This window comes from Anser anser (genome assembly GCF_964211835.1).
Source record: "Anser anser genome assembly, chromosome: 8".
NCBI classification, from domain to species: domain Eukaryota; kingdom Metazoa; phylum Chordata; class Aves; order Anseriformes; family Anatidae; genus Anser; species Anser anser.
In genome coordinates this window covers 11,350,188-11,365,640 of record NC_139728.1, presented here as the reverse complement: position 1 = coordinate 11,365,640, position 15,453 = coordinate 11,350,188, and the positions used below count along the sequence as shown (strand labels likewise).

Below are 15,453 nucleotides of genomic sequence, written 5' to 3'. Positions count from 1 at the left end.
CATTCTAATCTTACCCAGGTATTTATCTGTCAGACTTGACGTATATTGATTCTGCATACCCATCAACAGGGAGCATTCTGGAAAGTGAGCAAAGAACAAATTTAATGAACAACATCCTCCGAATTATCTCAGATTTACAGCAGTCGTGCGAATATGGTAAGCTAGTGTGCAAATATTTCACTGTTAAAGAGCAACGTTAAAAACTTTAATACTTGTTTTTCATAATACTGTGCAAGCAAGGCCCAACCAACTTGTGCCATTATGACTCTCCCATACCTTTGCAGTGCAAAAGTGTTGTAGAAGTTTATTCTGGTATTGTTGGTTGTGATAGAGCATCAGCATGAAGAGAAAAGATAAAGTTCCCTTTTTCTTGCATCACAAACATTTATGCAGTACATATTTTTTGAAGAAAAATGTGGAATACATTGCATTTAATAGTAGTTTTGCTAGTACATTGTAAACTTGAATCTGTCTTCCATAACTTTGTGACGATGAATTATAAAAGTAGTAGGATTGCTTTTAGAATAGTTCTTTTACTGGAGATAATAAAATGTGTACAACTTGTCTTTTGGACATTTATAGTGCTGTTCATAGATCAGATAATGTATTCTTTCTTCAAAGGTGGTCTCCTTCACAGTCCTTCAGTTTCTAGTAAAGTTGTAAGGCTGCATTTGTGATGGCGGAATATGATATTAGCACAGGATTGTGGCTCCGCTGAAAGCTCAGTATAATGAGGATGTGAGCTGTGAAGGAGTTCTCATACGCAGTCCTATAGGTTTGGGACTTCACTTTCGCCAGGGGTTCTCTGTGGCTTTTCCCTTCAACATACTCTGATAAGCAGAGCATCTCAGAGTGCTCTATTGGGGAAACATACCTGGCTTTACGTATGTGGGGAATATCAGCTCAATGCATGAGAATTTGTATGAAGGACAAAATTCCAAAAGCAGTAGGGATTGTAGTTTGTACCTCTGTCTCCCATAAAAAGGCAAGGGATCTGATTCTGTTTAAATAATTTCTGGAAAATAACTTTGCTTAATGAATGGTACAGTGATAATGAATGTCATCTGTTCTCCAGATATTCCTCTGTTGCCTCATGTCCAAAAATATCTAAACTCAGTTCAGTACATAGAAGAACTACAAAAGTTTGTAGAAGATGACAATTACAAGTAAGTATGAAATGCTGTAACTGACTGTAATTAATGACAAAATAACTTCATAACACACTGTCACTTTCAAGATTCTGCTTACAGCAGGCAATTGTGTCTCCAGTGCATCTGTTGAAAGTAGGAGTGTTACAGCAGGGTCCTTTGCTAAGATAAGTTAATTTTCAGCATGCCGGATGGCACGTAATCTTCCTTTTGTGTATTTGATTGTATTTAATCTGCAGACCTCTCTGAGTGTTCTCCAATGGAGACTCCATGCATGTGGCTCACATGCAACACTCTTTCAAGGGATTTATCTTACTGACTGAACAGAATGGAGATAGTCTGTCGTTTTTCATCAAAACAAAGTCATCTGTGTGTTCAGTCCCAAGTTCTTACTGAAGGGTTTAACTTTTATAAATCCTCATTTTATATTTCTGTCCTTGGATTAGGTTATGCAGCGTAAAACAAACACTTGATTTTTGACAAGTGAGATGTCGTACGTCTGTCCCTTCCAAAGTATACCATCCCAAGCAGAGAGGCTTTTATTCCTTAATGAAAAGATTATTGCTGTATTAAGTGATTTGGCATCCAGCAAAATGGGAGGATGGAAGTCTCTGGCAAGAGATGAGAATAAGCTCCAGGGAGAGGAAGCAACCTAAAGCAGATCTGTTGCATATGAAGAAAGTTTCTGTTTACTGCTGGCTGATCTGCTTGAGGAGGTTCCCTGCCCGTTCCCATCCTGCCGGCCCAGGACGTTTGTCAGCTTAGTTGTGTAGAATTGGTTGGCTGTGTTCTAATGGCGGGAGGGGTATGTATGCTGGGGGCGGGGGGGGGGGGGGGGGGGGGAGGTTATCTTTTCTAAAAACAGCAACTTATTAAATGGTAAGCTGTTCATAGCCTTAACTTGGGTTTACTAAAAGGCAGCAAATGGGGACCCGTAATTTATGTCAAAGGATGGTTGACAAGGGCTCAAACATCTGGTTTCCCATCACGTGTTAGTCTTTAAGGTTTGAGTTGTTCTCTGGAGCTCTGCACATTCTTATGCAAGCATCCAGCTTTACTTTCTTTCACTGAAATGTTCTGTAGCCTGATCTTGAATGTATTGCTTATCACAAAGTAAAGCTTTGTGGTCAAGCATTTGAAGGGGGAAAAAAAACACCAAGTTTAACTGCAGTGTCTGGTTCCTGTTTTCATGGATCCCCCACTCCACCTTCCTTCTTCCCTAGGCAGGAATCTTGTACTGGTGGGAATGTTATTGCTGAAGGAACTACAGCCTCTTCATCCTATACAACCCAAGCTTGGATAGCAGGGAAATTGAGACAATTACAAGTAGTGCAGAAACAGGACTGCTATTCAGAAAGTCTCTTTTTACACCCACAGGCTATATATATGTCTCTGAAGTAATTTTTGCTGTGGGAGAAGAGTGTATTTTGAAGAGTCGTTTTTACTATAAGTGACTATTCTTTGTGTTCCAAGGTGTCTGCTAAAAGGCTGAAGTTAGAGAACAATCATTGTGACTTGAGTACGTGTTTTTTCTTGCTGAAGGATTTTATTTAAGAAAATTGAACTTTAAAATTGTAATGAATTGTTGCTAAACTGTCTGGTGATGAGAAGGAGAGGAGCTGTCAGACTTATTCTCCCCAAAATTAAACAGCAGGCTTTCCCAAGCCTGCTAATTTCAAAAGTTCTAGTTCTGCAAATTGTGCAAGTGAGATGTTTGATCGTTCTGGAGTTCTGGACTCTGCCCCCTTTACAGTACTACTGGAAATTGCATTTTAAAGTGCCTGCTATAGAAAAAGCTTGAATTATTGATGCAGTCAAGTTGATAATGTATCTTCCAAAATGCCAAAGAAGAATTTTGGCTTTTATAATAGTAAAGGCAAATGGCTTGTCCCGCTTTATTGGAAAAAAAAAATCAGCATATGAAGTGTAGTGAGTATAAATGCTTTATTCCAGGTGGGGGGCAGTGGCACAGTTCCCTGGTGCAGAAGAGGTTGCAGTGCTTTGCTGTAGTAAAGGTTTTGCTGTTGTCTGTGGACCTTCTTCAGCATGGTATTGCAATCTTGTCCTGGTCTATATGTGCCAAAGCAATAGCTTAAATTACTACACTGTGCCCTAGCATGTCATTTTCTGAGCGCAGAGTGTTGCTGCAGTAGTGTTTTTCCACGTAACAAAAAAATGTTTGGAAATAATGTGTTAAATATAATGTGCAGGATTTGTATTAAGGTCACAGTGTTTCTTGCAATTACAAAACAAGAAGTTTTCTGTTGTAAACTTTGTAAACGTTGTGTGTGTTTGTGTGTGCATTTGTCAAAACCTTCTTTTTGCATGTTTCTATTTCCTGACAAAGTAATTTTTAATGCTTCTTTAATGCAGACTTTCATTAAAGATAGAACCAGGGACCAGCACCCCCCACTCTGCTGCATCCAGAGAAGATTTAGTAGGTAAGTGCTTAATAAATGTGAGAAGAATTTAGGTTGCCAAACATATTTTTGAGTTTCAAATGTGGAAAACATTTGCTCAAGGCTAATTAAAGCAGTATGAAGTATAAACGCTGTATATGGGTAATAAAAGTTCTTAAGTTGGCCTGTAAAGACATTTTTCATGAAATTGAGTCAGCTTTGTATGTTCTTGGTGTTTTGTAGCACTAACTTGCTAGTGTCATTTGGGGGTGAAGGGCTATTAAATATTCATTCTTTGTGTCTAGACAAAAAGCCTTCATCTAAGCTTCATGGAAGAATGTGCTTCCAAACGTGTACATTACTTTTGATTTCTGAGAAATTGGTGAAGGTGGGAGTTCCAAACGTGGAGATCAATGGGACTTGTTTAATGTCAATGTAGCTAATGGAACAACCTTTAAGACTTACCAAATGCTTACAGCTGGATGGTATTTGAAATAATTGTTTATTTTTAATCCTGTGGGGGAAAAAAACAAACCTAAAATATATATATTTTTAAATATCACTAAGAGTATATCAATAAATTTATTACAGGGTATCTCTTACAGGTTGAGTTTAGAAAGTTTTTTTTTTAACTTTTCCAAGGTTTTCTTAGAAGTAACACTGACAGTAATTCCAAGGTTACTTAGGAGTAATGTCGTCTTTGTTCCCAGGCTCTGAAGTCGGAGCATCTCCACAGAGCGGACGGAGAAATGTTGCAGCTGAAGGAGCTTTGCTGCCACCAACACCCCCTTCACCTAGAAACTTGATTCCACATGGACACAGGAAATGTCACAGTCTGGGATACAAGTCAGCGTTTTATTTAACCTGAAAATCGTCAGATTTGTTATAGATTTCCTTTCAAAACAAATGCTTTGCTTTAAAAAAAGAAAAAGTATTGTGGTTTGTACACTGTATTTCACTTAGAGACCACTTCATGGCAAGAGAGCAAACTCAAAACTATGGTGATAGTGTCACAACTGAAGGTAATTGGTCAAAACAGGAAGCCTATGTGGCTCTTATGATAATAAGAATAGCCAGTGGGTTAGCCAAAATAGGCTTTTTCCAAATGACAGAACTATATGTCAGGATGTTAAAAGCAGCAATTTTTAAAATGTATCGAAGATAATGTTGTAACAGTTTTATTCTTATTTTTTCCTAGTTTCATACACAAGATGAATACGGCTGAATTTAAAAGTGCAACGTTTCCCAACGCAGGACCAAGACACCTACTGGATGACAGCGTCATGGAGCCTCATGTCCCATCCAGAGGGCAAGCAGAAAGCTCTACTCTTTCTAGCGGAATTTCAATAGGTAGGAGTTTTAAGCACACCTGTGCAGTAAATGGTCTTTTAATAAAGATTTTAGCATGTTTAGTTGCAACACGCAGAGATTGTATATGCAGTGGTTCTATTCTAAAATACCAATTCTATTCTGGAACAAAATTGAGAAATGTAGGTGCGGAAAGGCAGCTTAAATTGTACAGCTGGAACCACAACCTAACAAATTATAAACAGAACATTTTTTTTTATATCTTCTTTAATGATGCAGCCACTGTTACCCCTGTCCTCCTCCATGGGGGTGAAGGGAAGCACAGGACACCTCACCCCCACAATTCAGTCCAATTTGAAAAGGTTTTAACTTACAAAATTGACAGTGAGAACTGTCAGTTGCTGTTAGGCTTTACGAGCATAACTGATGAACGCTTTTAAGTTGTCTTGTCGGGAGTAGATAATTTAAACTTCAGATACCAAAATGAAGTCTATTTTGACATTTTGAACTAAGTTATTTATCTTCAAATATTTAGGGTATTCTTTTGAGAACTTCTGCTTCCTGAGTTTCTCACAGGCCAGCAGTTGCTCCTTATTCCTGTTGCCCTCAGAGCCTTAAAGGGGAGGTTGGGAAGAGGAAGGCAGGTGCCTCTCAGATCAACCTAACCGCAGCCAGAGTTGAGATATGAAACTTGTGTCACAGTCCCTTTTCTCAAAATGATTTGCCCGATAGAATTCAGTGGTATTCAGTTTTTACACAGTTACAGTAATACAGTTTTTTTTGTAGTGATATACTTTTTTTTGACTTAATTTTAAAAACCCATTTTGCTTTTTAGCCTTCATGGAGAGAAACAAAGTCATGCAATTCAGAATTATGCATTTTTCAGTAGCTGCTGATGAATTTTACCAAGGAGAAAGACGTATTCTGAGCAAACACTAGATTTTTCATTTGAAAAAGTCAAATATCTAGATGCAATTTTTTTTTTAATTTATGCTAATAAGGGAGTCAGTGGAACTAGCTTAGATCAGAGTAGCTTGAACCTTTTCACATCAGCTTCCACAATTAAATGTGCATTGCCTGCCTATCTTCTATAGATTGTCTGCTCTGGCAAGGCTTGCCATTTCAAAATCATGAAGCGGGAATGGCAGTACTTAAGCATACAGACAGTTTGTATTCTCTGGGATTGCACCATACAGGAGACAGAAGCTCCTCCTGCAGTTCCTATTTTCCAAGTACAGTCTTCTCAGCATTATGCAGCATTTAGGGGAAAATGCAGTGCAGGCTTCGGCACACTGATTGAGATGCGGCATTGCCCTCTTCTTAGTGCAGTTGATTTGTATCCTTCAGTTAGTGCCTTAGTTGTTTTTTTACTGATGTTTCTCTCTAAATAACATACGAAACTTCTTTCCAGTTGACCCATTTTTCAGGCTAAATTGTTCCTTTACCTCCACGAGAGTTTAGCAGGAAGGGTTTTGCCAGAGTTGACAGTTTTTCATGAGATATGATTCTGAACCCATTGCCATTTAGACATTTGGGAGAATACAGGGTTTTCCTAGTTGGTCTCGTCTCTGAATTTCTGACACTTTTTTTTATCTTGCTTGGCTCAGGCATAACTCTGTTGACTTGCTGTAGTCACCCTTACAAGTTCGAACAAAATTGCCCGTTTAGAAGGCTTCTTTAGAAGGCAATCTTTAATTGTTTTTGCCAACATCATCATTGTATTTGCTACTTCTTGATTATGGAAATTTCTGTGATGCAGAAGAGGAATAGCGAAATACGTAGAAAGATTAAGTTCTCGAGTCTTGCTGTATTTATTAATGAAGAATTCTTGGAAATGCAACTTGTCTGGCATTCTGTACTGCTGCTTCAGCAGTATTTAAGGAAGTTGATTGAAGCTGCTAAGTTTCTCCATCAGGTTTGAAGTAGTCTGTTTACTCAGTGCTTGGAAATCATACAGTCACTGCAGCAGAGGTGGTTTAATGTGTTCTGCACAGCTTCAAAAGACAGACGAGAAAACTTCTGAATCTGAGTACTGAAAAGAGTGTTATTCCTCTTTCTGCCCATAAATGTGGATTTAAACCCGTTCCTCTAGAAACAGGACAACCTTTTCTTAGATAAAAGCCTATACGAGACTTAAGTTTCTGGATAACTGATTCCTCTTCAAAACATTGATGGCATTTCTGATATGCCAGTAGCTTGAATGTGACCTTAGTGATGACTGTAATATTACTTTAAATCACGCTCTTAAATCACTATTTTGGACCTTTCCAATCCTTGGAGGATCTGATATAGTCTGCCTCTATATCAAGGATCAAAAAAGCAGCAGCGTAACAACAGCTTTTATGGGATAATTATGTGCAGCAGTATACATTTATGTTATCTAAATCATTAGAGCATGCAAGTCTGTGCATCTTTCTCGTCACACCCTGTGTCAGTCATCATTGCTGTTAACAGATAACTGTAGTTCCTTTACCAATTCAGTAAAGCAATTTGTAGAGACATTACAAAGATTCTTCAGTGTACTGCTTCTTCAGATACGTAAGGACTTGGTCTAAACAGTTCTTGCTTCTACAATTTATGCTAGAGTAAGGGAGCCATACATATATCTGATTCTGTTGCCATTTTACTTTGAAATTTGTTATCTGAACAGAAGTGAAAAATCCTTGCACAAGTGCTGTGAGTATCCTAGTTAGAAGGAAGAAACAATCGACCAGACACATACACAATATGAAATGGGAAATGTTCAGTTGAATTCAGAAATGTTAACGAGGGATTTCTTGTCTGAGTTTTGGACTTTCATGATTTAGCTGCATTTGAGCTAGTCATCTGGGGCTTTTTATAATCACAGCGGGAAATAGGATTTTCAAGGATATGATTCATCTCATTCCTAGGTGGGTGGCTAAAAGGTGGTTATATGACCTGTGTCCTTAAGGTACCACTTTTAGGTCTGTGGACAGAGAATTTGACAGCTAACACAAAAATATGGACAGATGATGCCACTGAAGAAGCCTTTTGCTTTGCGCATACTCTAGGATATCTGCTTTTAGTAAGCTGGGATAGATGCTTTTACTTTTCGGTGGAAATTCGTTGAGAACCTCTCACTACTTGCTTTCAGTAGGTCTTAAAGCTAAAAAGGTAATTTTGTCTTGTGGCCACTCTGTCCACTCTTTTGAAAGAGCAAGCATGCTGTTCTGAGATCTAAGCGTTGCTTTTGGATGGGTTCAAGGAACCACCTGTAAACTTTCAGCAGCAATTCTGTGTGTATTCGCCCACTGTTTCCTTCTCACCTAAAAGTATGATAAATTTAGGTGCTGTTAACTAGATCATGATTCCATTTGGAGATAGCATGAATCTTTCTTTTATTTGTAATTTTTCTTTTAAGAATCTGGTTTTCTAGCGCTACCTCATTTGCTTATACTTTCTCTTGTTTCTTCTCGTGTTCACGTATCCTCCAATATCTCTGCAGCAGCACACCCTCATTCATGGTTTTAGGAGTTCTGGATTTCCACTACTTCTTACAATTTGGCATAGCTATATTAATGCATTTCTTTTGCAAAGCTGAATTTGTTTACAATGACTAGTTGTTCAAACAAGTCTGCAGATGTAAAGGAAGCATGTGAAATAACCCTCTCTTCATATGTTGCTTCTGTGTTTTTTCTCCTCTTATGCTACCTAACATACCGGATGCCAAGTAATTTTGCCTGGAAAGCTTTTAAGCATGCAGTTTCACAGGTACATCACTTTAGATATAGAAGTATTACCACAGAAAGAAAAGGCTGAAATTGAGAATTTAATCCTAGGTGCTTAACAATTCAAAGAAAACATACTTGTTTATGTTTTTAGCAGTTTTGGATGCAAATCCACTTTTAACTTTGTGTTTTCTTCCTCAAATCATTTCTTTCTTCCACGTATTTTTTTCTAGTCCACACTGCTGGGGATGAATGCCCTGGAAAACAACTCATGAACATTTGCTTTCGTTTGTGTGTTCCAGTCACTCAAGGATAACTCGATCCCTTATTTGAATGCAATCAGAAAAAAATAATGCTGTAGAGTGAAAGAAAGGCATTTAAAATCAGTGTAAATTAATGTAAGAAAGTGCCTTTATAAGAACAGTATATTTTGCAGACCTAAACTGGCATAAAATGCTTACAAGGCTATCAAAATTTTAATGAATTCCTCTATTAAGTCACCATCTTGAAGTACTTGAATTCTACAAGGGATTATATTTCTCTTTAAATAAATGAAGTATAGGTGTACGTATACAGTGTATGCATTTTCAGGTTTTTGGCAGCCTGTACAGTAGGGAAGAACCCTACACAGCCAATGTTTGTTTGAATCTTTACCCTGTAGTGTACACTGTTCAGGTGTTGAGGACTCTTGAGTCATCAGCAGTCCGCTTGAGAAGATCAAAGTTTGGGTAGAGTTTCAGTTGGAAGAATTTTTTTCGTTGATATTCCATTTAAATGAGTATGTAGATGCCTGACTCTTGCCCTAAATGTGGATACCCCATTTTGCTGTTGTGAACTACTTCTTTATTAGGGATAGGATAAATATCGGAGTTGTATGGTACTTTAGGTGAAAAATGCACATCTAGATGCATGGATTTGAGAAGAGAAAAGGAACATACAGGAGCTTCTGCACCCCCTGTCTTCCCCAGTCCTTACTCATTTTTGTACAGGGTACTCGCTCAGGGTGTTTTGTGATTAGGGCAGCTGTAAAAAACCTGTTTCTGCCCCATCTGTATCCATGTGGTTCTGTGTTTGTGCTAGCTTTTCATGATCAAATTTGCTATCAGTGATGATACTAGATGTTTGCGTGTTAATTATCTGGCAGCATATTGAGTTGTTTGCCAGTCTTTACAGCATTATTATTAACTTGCAGTCCCAAGCTGATCTATTGAAACTTTGTTGCATAATATTTACATAATTCTGAACAAGTTAAATATATATATGAAGATTTTCATTATGGTAATAGACGTAACAAGGCAGAACACGATTTTTAGGGCAAGGAATCCATCTCCATGTTTGCCAGGCTGTACTGTGCTGCAGCAATTGATGATCAGGCCTACCGAAAAATTTTTTATGTTTTTGCCTTGGAATTTCAAGCTCTGTCAGGTCAGTCCCTGGCTATAGTGACTAGGGCTCTGGAAACACTGTGTGGCTGCAGCCAAAAGAGTGTCAGTTGCAGATTTGAGAGGGGGAAAGAATTTTCAGTCTGAATACTTTTTAAGCTCTTTGGGGTTGGTTTGTTTATATTAACACCTGTTTAACTTTGGGGACTAACTTATGGATAAAGGAAGCCTGTGTTAAACGTTCCATATCCTCAGACTTTCAGCAGGGAGTGAATGCTGTGACTGGGGGTGGAATGGGTATGCCATGGGATAGGCATTCGCTATCGCATAACTGGGAGCCTGGCCTCATACTCTCTGGGTGGTTGGAGCCTAGACATGTGCATATGTGTATCTAGAAATGCAAACAGCAAATTCCCTTCGGTATTCAGCTGCAGTATTGGAGCTCTGTGCAAACAATTCTGAAACTTCTCAGATGATTGTCAACATAGCTAGTGAAAACCCATTTCGGCAATCGCTATTATTCTTAACGTTGGGAAAGGCCTTCCTGTTGTATAGTAGAGAGCAACACACTTCTCTTTTCTTTTAAGGTGATACAAGAAATTTTTCACGTTATTAGCAGTAAACAAAACTAGGATGATAGTGACATGTGTCAAGTGGTTTCTTACATAAAATCAGAACTCATATAGAAGATTACTTAATAGAAAGGATTTGAACTACCTAGGGTTTCTTAAGTTTAACCTGAAGATCTGCTTGAGGTTCTTGGGGGGGGAAAAAAAAAAAACCACAAATATTGAGTACATACTTGAGAAGAATTTAAGAAGGTGATATATTTTTAAAGTACTGAATGAATGAAATATTTCCAGTTGAGGTGATAGTCAAATAGTGCACTTAATGTTTAAAAAAAAAAAATCTCTAGGCATCTAATTTTTAATATGTTAAAAACAGTTCCTTTCACCTCTGTTTTGTTTTGGAGTGAAGGATGTAATACTTTTTTTTTTTTTGGAAAGTTTTTTTAGTATATTTTTTGTGCAAAAAGTCTGAGTTTCTTAGAGTCTTAGAATATATCTAATTGGATTTTTTTTATTCAGATGTTAAAGGAGGCGAGTCAAATGCAAAAATTCAACTGTTTCCAAGTTTTTGTTACAGTTCTTGAAAAACTATAGCCATTGATGTAGCTGGGATGGCTAGTCTCCTTTTTTCTAAATTAACATTACTTTTACAAAGTGTAATTAGCAATTTTTTTATAGAATAAAGTTTATAAATGGAACCTTTTGGTTATGAATCCCCCAAACTCATTTAACTTCTGTAACTGTACTCTGTGTGTCACAAGGATTATCACTTTCTGGAAGATGACATTTCAGCTCTTTGGCACTAGTATGTTTTGCATTTTTTTAAAAAACTGCACAAGCTTTTAAATCTTTTCGTTGGAATACTTAGTACAGTGTTTGATGTATTACTTTCTTAGCAAAGCTAATATAGTTACCATCAAAATGTCATTTCAGATAGAATTTTTATGCCTCTTTTTTAAATATATATATATATACACACACACACTTCATAATACAGAATTTGTAGTGGTCTCTTTAAGTAAGAACACTTACTCAACTGTAGGAACTGTGGCTTTTAGATACATTGTCCTTGCAGCTACTGGACAATACAGTATAAGCTGCCTGTTGTTCCTGGAAGCTTTTTTAAGCTGTTTGCATTCAGTCAGCTCCTTTACAACCCAGCTACTGAACAAGAGGCAGTGCAGAATGCAGGTACAAATCTAGAGGATTTGGGCTAGTTTGATATTCCGCACAGCGGATACATGATCAGGAAGAGTGAAATGTTCATGAATGTAGTAAAGAAGCAGTCACAGAAGTGTAAGTCAACTGTTCTTTTGTTTAGCAACAGGCTGTCTGCTGCTGTAACCTTTCAAGTGGTTGAATTCTTTAGGGATCAATGATCTGAGCATGTAGGTACTAAAATATTAAAGATACTTCTAAAAAAATTTTTAGTCACCTGTTGAGTTTTACACTCCTCCTTTTAGACCTTCGTGCCTGGCTTAGGAGACAGTAACACCACCAGAACCATCTCTTGGCTTCTTCCAGTATAAAAGTACCTTTTACCGTAATGTTAGTGTGAACCAGGTTAAGATGTTCCTTTAGGGGCAAAATCAGGGAGGGAAAAACTATCTGGTATTCTACAGAAAGCTGTACTAGGCCATCTTAAGATGGTGTAGAGCTAATGTTTGGAAAACAGGCTCCTAAGTTTAATTTGTTGGTTGATAAAGGTATGTACATTCTCTTAAATTTTGCATGGAGAGAACTTCAGCCCATGCTGAGTTTTTCATAGCTCCTAAATGGATTACCCCTGCTGTGTGTGAATTTTTAATAGTTCTATTGTATTTCTGTGTTTACTCACCAGATATCCATACTTAACTTCGTACAGCTTATTTTTGCTCTTCTGGGCACCACTGCCCTGCTGATTTTTCTGTGTGAAATTACAGGGAACTTGTTCCCATTATCAGCCTTTGTTTCCCTGTGTGAACCCCGACATAAGGTGCATTGATTCAGATTGTCTTGGGTTTTTTGGTTGCTTGGATGTTTCTTCTAATGTTTGTCTGAAAGCAATTCTAACTATTATTTTTATAAATGGATATTCAGGAGGGAGAGTAAACAAGTTGTCAAATTAGAGTGCCCAAACAACTGACCCTTCAGCAATAAATTCCCCAAACTACCTGAAAGAGTGACAAATATTTTCTCAGTATAGGTAGAAGTAGTTATGAGTACTGTAGAGTTCATTTAATTGTTTTATAATTACCAGCATAGTATGTATACATGCACCTAAAATTGCGCCTGTTAAAACCAAGAATTTGAAAGTTAGAAGTACCTGAAAGAAAGCAGATATATTTGTCAGACACTTCGAAATTTCTGAAAAGCTGATCACAGATTTGTATACATATTTACTGATTATTTTTTTTAAAGACAATTACAGGTAATACTGCCCTGTGTCAGTACATAAGTACTAATTTTCAGGCTGGTAGGATTTACTATAACTGTAAAATCAGAATGTTACTGAGCTGCTAAGAGTATAGATGCATCAGATACTTGGATATTGTATTTTTCCTCTCTTTAGTGTTTAAAATGCTTGCAGTAATATTGAATTAATTCGTGAAGTACAGCAGGAAAGAAGACTGATATCTAAGTAGGAAATAGCTTTAGAAAGTTGTTTCGGGCTTCTCAGATCAGCAAAGCCTTCCAACGTATTGGAGATTCTGCGATGACTTTTCACGATTGTGAAGTTGCACCTCTTTGTTGTGACCATATATGATACCATAAGGAGTTGTTTTGATAAATTACCTTTCTTTTTAAATGCATATTCTGTTCATGAGACAAAATAGCATTTAGGATCATCTTTGAATTTTAAAAATGTGTTTCCATTTATTAAGGCTCCTTTTTTCAACTTCTTAATCTTCACCCAGTTCTAGCTGATTCTAATCCCTACCTCAAATTAATGTGAAATTCTTGAAGTAAACACTAAAGCATTTTCACTGTAGTATTTTGGTGAAGTATCTGTTACATCTTTAATGTTAAATATTCTGAGAAAGAGCCATAATTGAAATAGTTGGGATGTAGATGATGAAATAGTTATCATTCATTCTTATCTTTGTCAAGGTAGCAGTGATGGTTCTGAACTCAGTGAAGAGACGTCCTGGCCAGCATTTGAAAGGTAAGAAAAACTACCTCAGAAACTGCACTTCTCTATTAAGAAGTTACTGCTCACGATTTCTCACTCAGTCCTGAAAATGATGCTTTATTTTAGTGATCTATAGATCTTCCAGTTGAAAGAATTTGAGAGACAGTTTTAAGCCAGAGGATCATTAAACCCCAACTGATTTTTCTGTTTATATATATTTGCATATCCTGTATATGCTATTCATGTAACCTGACAATTTTCACTTTTCCTGAGATTTCATCCATTCTTGTTCCCCTTGTTCTTATCATAGACATTTTCACCTGTTTTTTTCTTCCATTTATTTCCCTTCAGTTCATTGTTACGTGCCTCTCTGTTACATGGGAAAGTACATTAACAACCCTTGCTAATGTGTTTTGTGGTTCAGAATAAATATCCTGCCCTTATCCAAATACCTGCAAATACTCAGGCTACATTGCCCACTTCAATCCTTTCTCATAGTGAATTTGAGAATGTGGAAAAAGACTAACACCTATAGTTCATAGTAAAAGGTGGAAGTTTCGTCTTCCCACAGCTCAGTGAGATGTGCCATAAAGTGCATAGTTTTGCTTCTACACCTTGATTTCAGGTAATCTATCAGCTTCAGAATTGCCATGGATGACTTCTACCATGCTATGAAGACATGCTTGTTAGAAATTTTTGTTGAAGAACTGTATAGTCAGGAATTGTGTCACAAATCTTATTCTACTTGAATTTATTGAAGCAGTTCAAGTTTTGTGTTACTGTTTGGATGAAAACATTGGAAGTATCTCAGTGCCAAAGGTGAACTCTTTGATATCTCATGCTATAAATGTTTGTACACAAGGAAATGCCCTTAAGATTTCTGTATGTAAGAAATAACATTCCATATGAGCACAGAAAGAAAGTTCATTCAGAAAGGAAATCTATAAATCTGGTGCTCTCTGACGTAATGTGCAATATTCCAAAAATTTTCTTCTTGCTTTTCCTTTCCTGTTGCATTATGGAACTCACCAAGTTGAAGGTATCTCACAAAGTCAAAAAGTTGTATGGGAATGCCTTAGACAAGGTGGTGAACTCAGTGCTTTTTATGTCTCAAGTAACAAAATACATTTAAATTTTAGTAAGCCTCAGGCTTTAGTTCATGTTTCAAGAGAACAGCAACATTCTCCAGGATTATTTCTGTGGAACCCTGAGGTAAAGCAGAGGTCTTTCATCCGTTTTTTAGTGAGAACTGTCTAGCCCAAGCTCCCCCTAATTAAAAGGTGTTCTCCATTCAACCACAAATATGTCAGAAGATTTTTCCTCCATATTCCACATGACTTCAGTATTTTCTTCTCTTCTGAGAGAGCACTTTGGTAACACCGTTTGAAGTTGCATGCTTTGGAGAACAAGTTCTCTCTGCTTACAGAGAAGGGGATTGGTTTCTTTACAGATGTTCAAAACGTGAAAGTGCTAGAGATATGTAACACTCATGTCTATTCTTTCTTTTGTACGTTGACAAACCATGTTTTGGAATTTAGCGCAAATGTTAAGATTTAAGGAACTAGGAAGAATGTATCTCTAGCTTTGATCGGTACAGTTTCCATTCTTATACAAGAGTCACTAAGTGAGGAAGAAGCATTACTTGTCTGGAATCAACAGGTACTGGCAAAATTGGGATGTATCCAGTGTTCTTAGTGACTGTTTCCTATGCCATTGAATATTCCCCAGTGGTTGGGAAAAGGATCTTAGGGTTGGAGAGCTCAAATTGCCATAATATGCTGAACAGAAAGAAATGAGATACACATTTCCCAGGTGACAAAAGAGAGTGTACACAATAACAACTATC

The 15,453-nt window shown here is 37.3% G+C and overlaps 1 protein-coding gene across 7 annotated transcripts in view; it reads left to right on the top strand.

Annotated features, from left to right (window-relative positions):
* The window catches only part of RALGPS2 (Ral GEF with PH domain and SH3 binding motif 2), a 144,484-nt gene that overhangs the window by 108,339 nt on the left and 20,692 nt on the right, over positions 1-15,453 (top strand). For all 7 annotated transcript variants that reach the window (XM_083845889.1, XM_083845892.1, XM_083845886.1 and 4 more), the window contains 6 exons: positions 19-156; positions 1,076-1,166; positions 3,522-3,589; positions 4,258-4,393; positions 4,746-4,897; positions 13,586-13,640. In XM_083845889.1, coding sequence (XP_083702015.1) covers positions 19-156; positions 1,076-1,166; positions 3,522-3,589; positions 4,258-4,393; positions 4,746-4,897; positions 13,586-13,640 — 640 coding nt within the window. The remainder of the gene's footprint in view (positions 1-18; positions 157-1,075; positions 1,167-3,521; positions 3,590-4,257; positions 4,394-4,745; positions 4,898-13,585; positions 13,641-15,453) is intronic.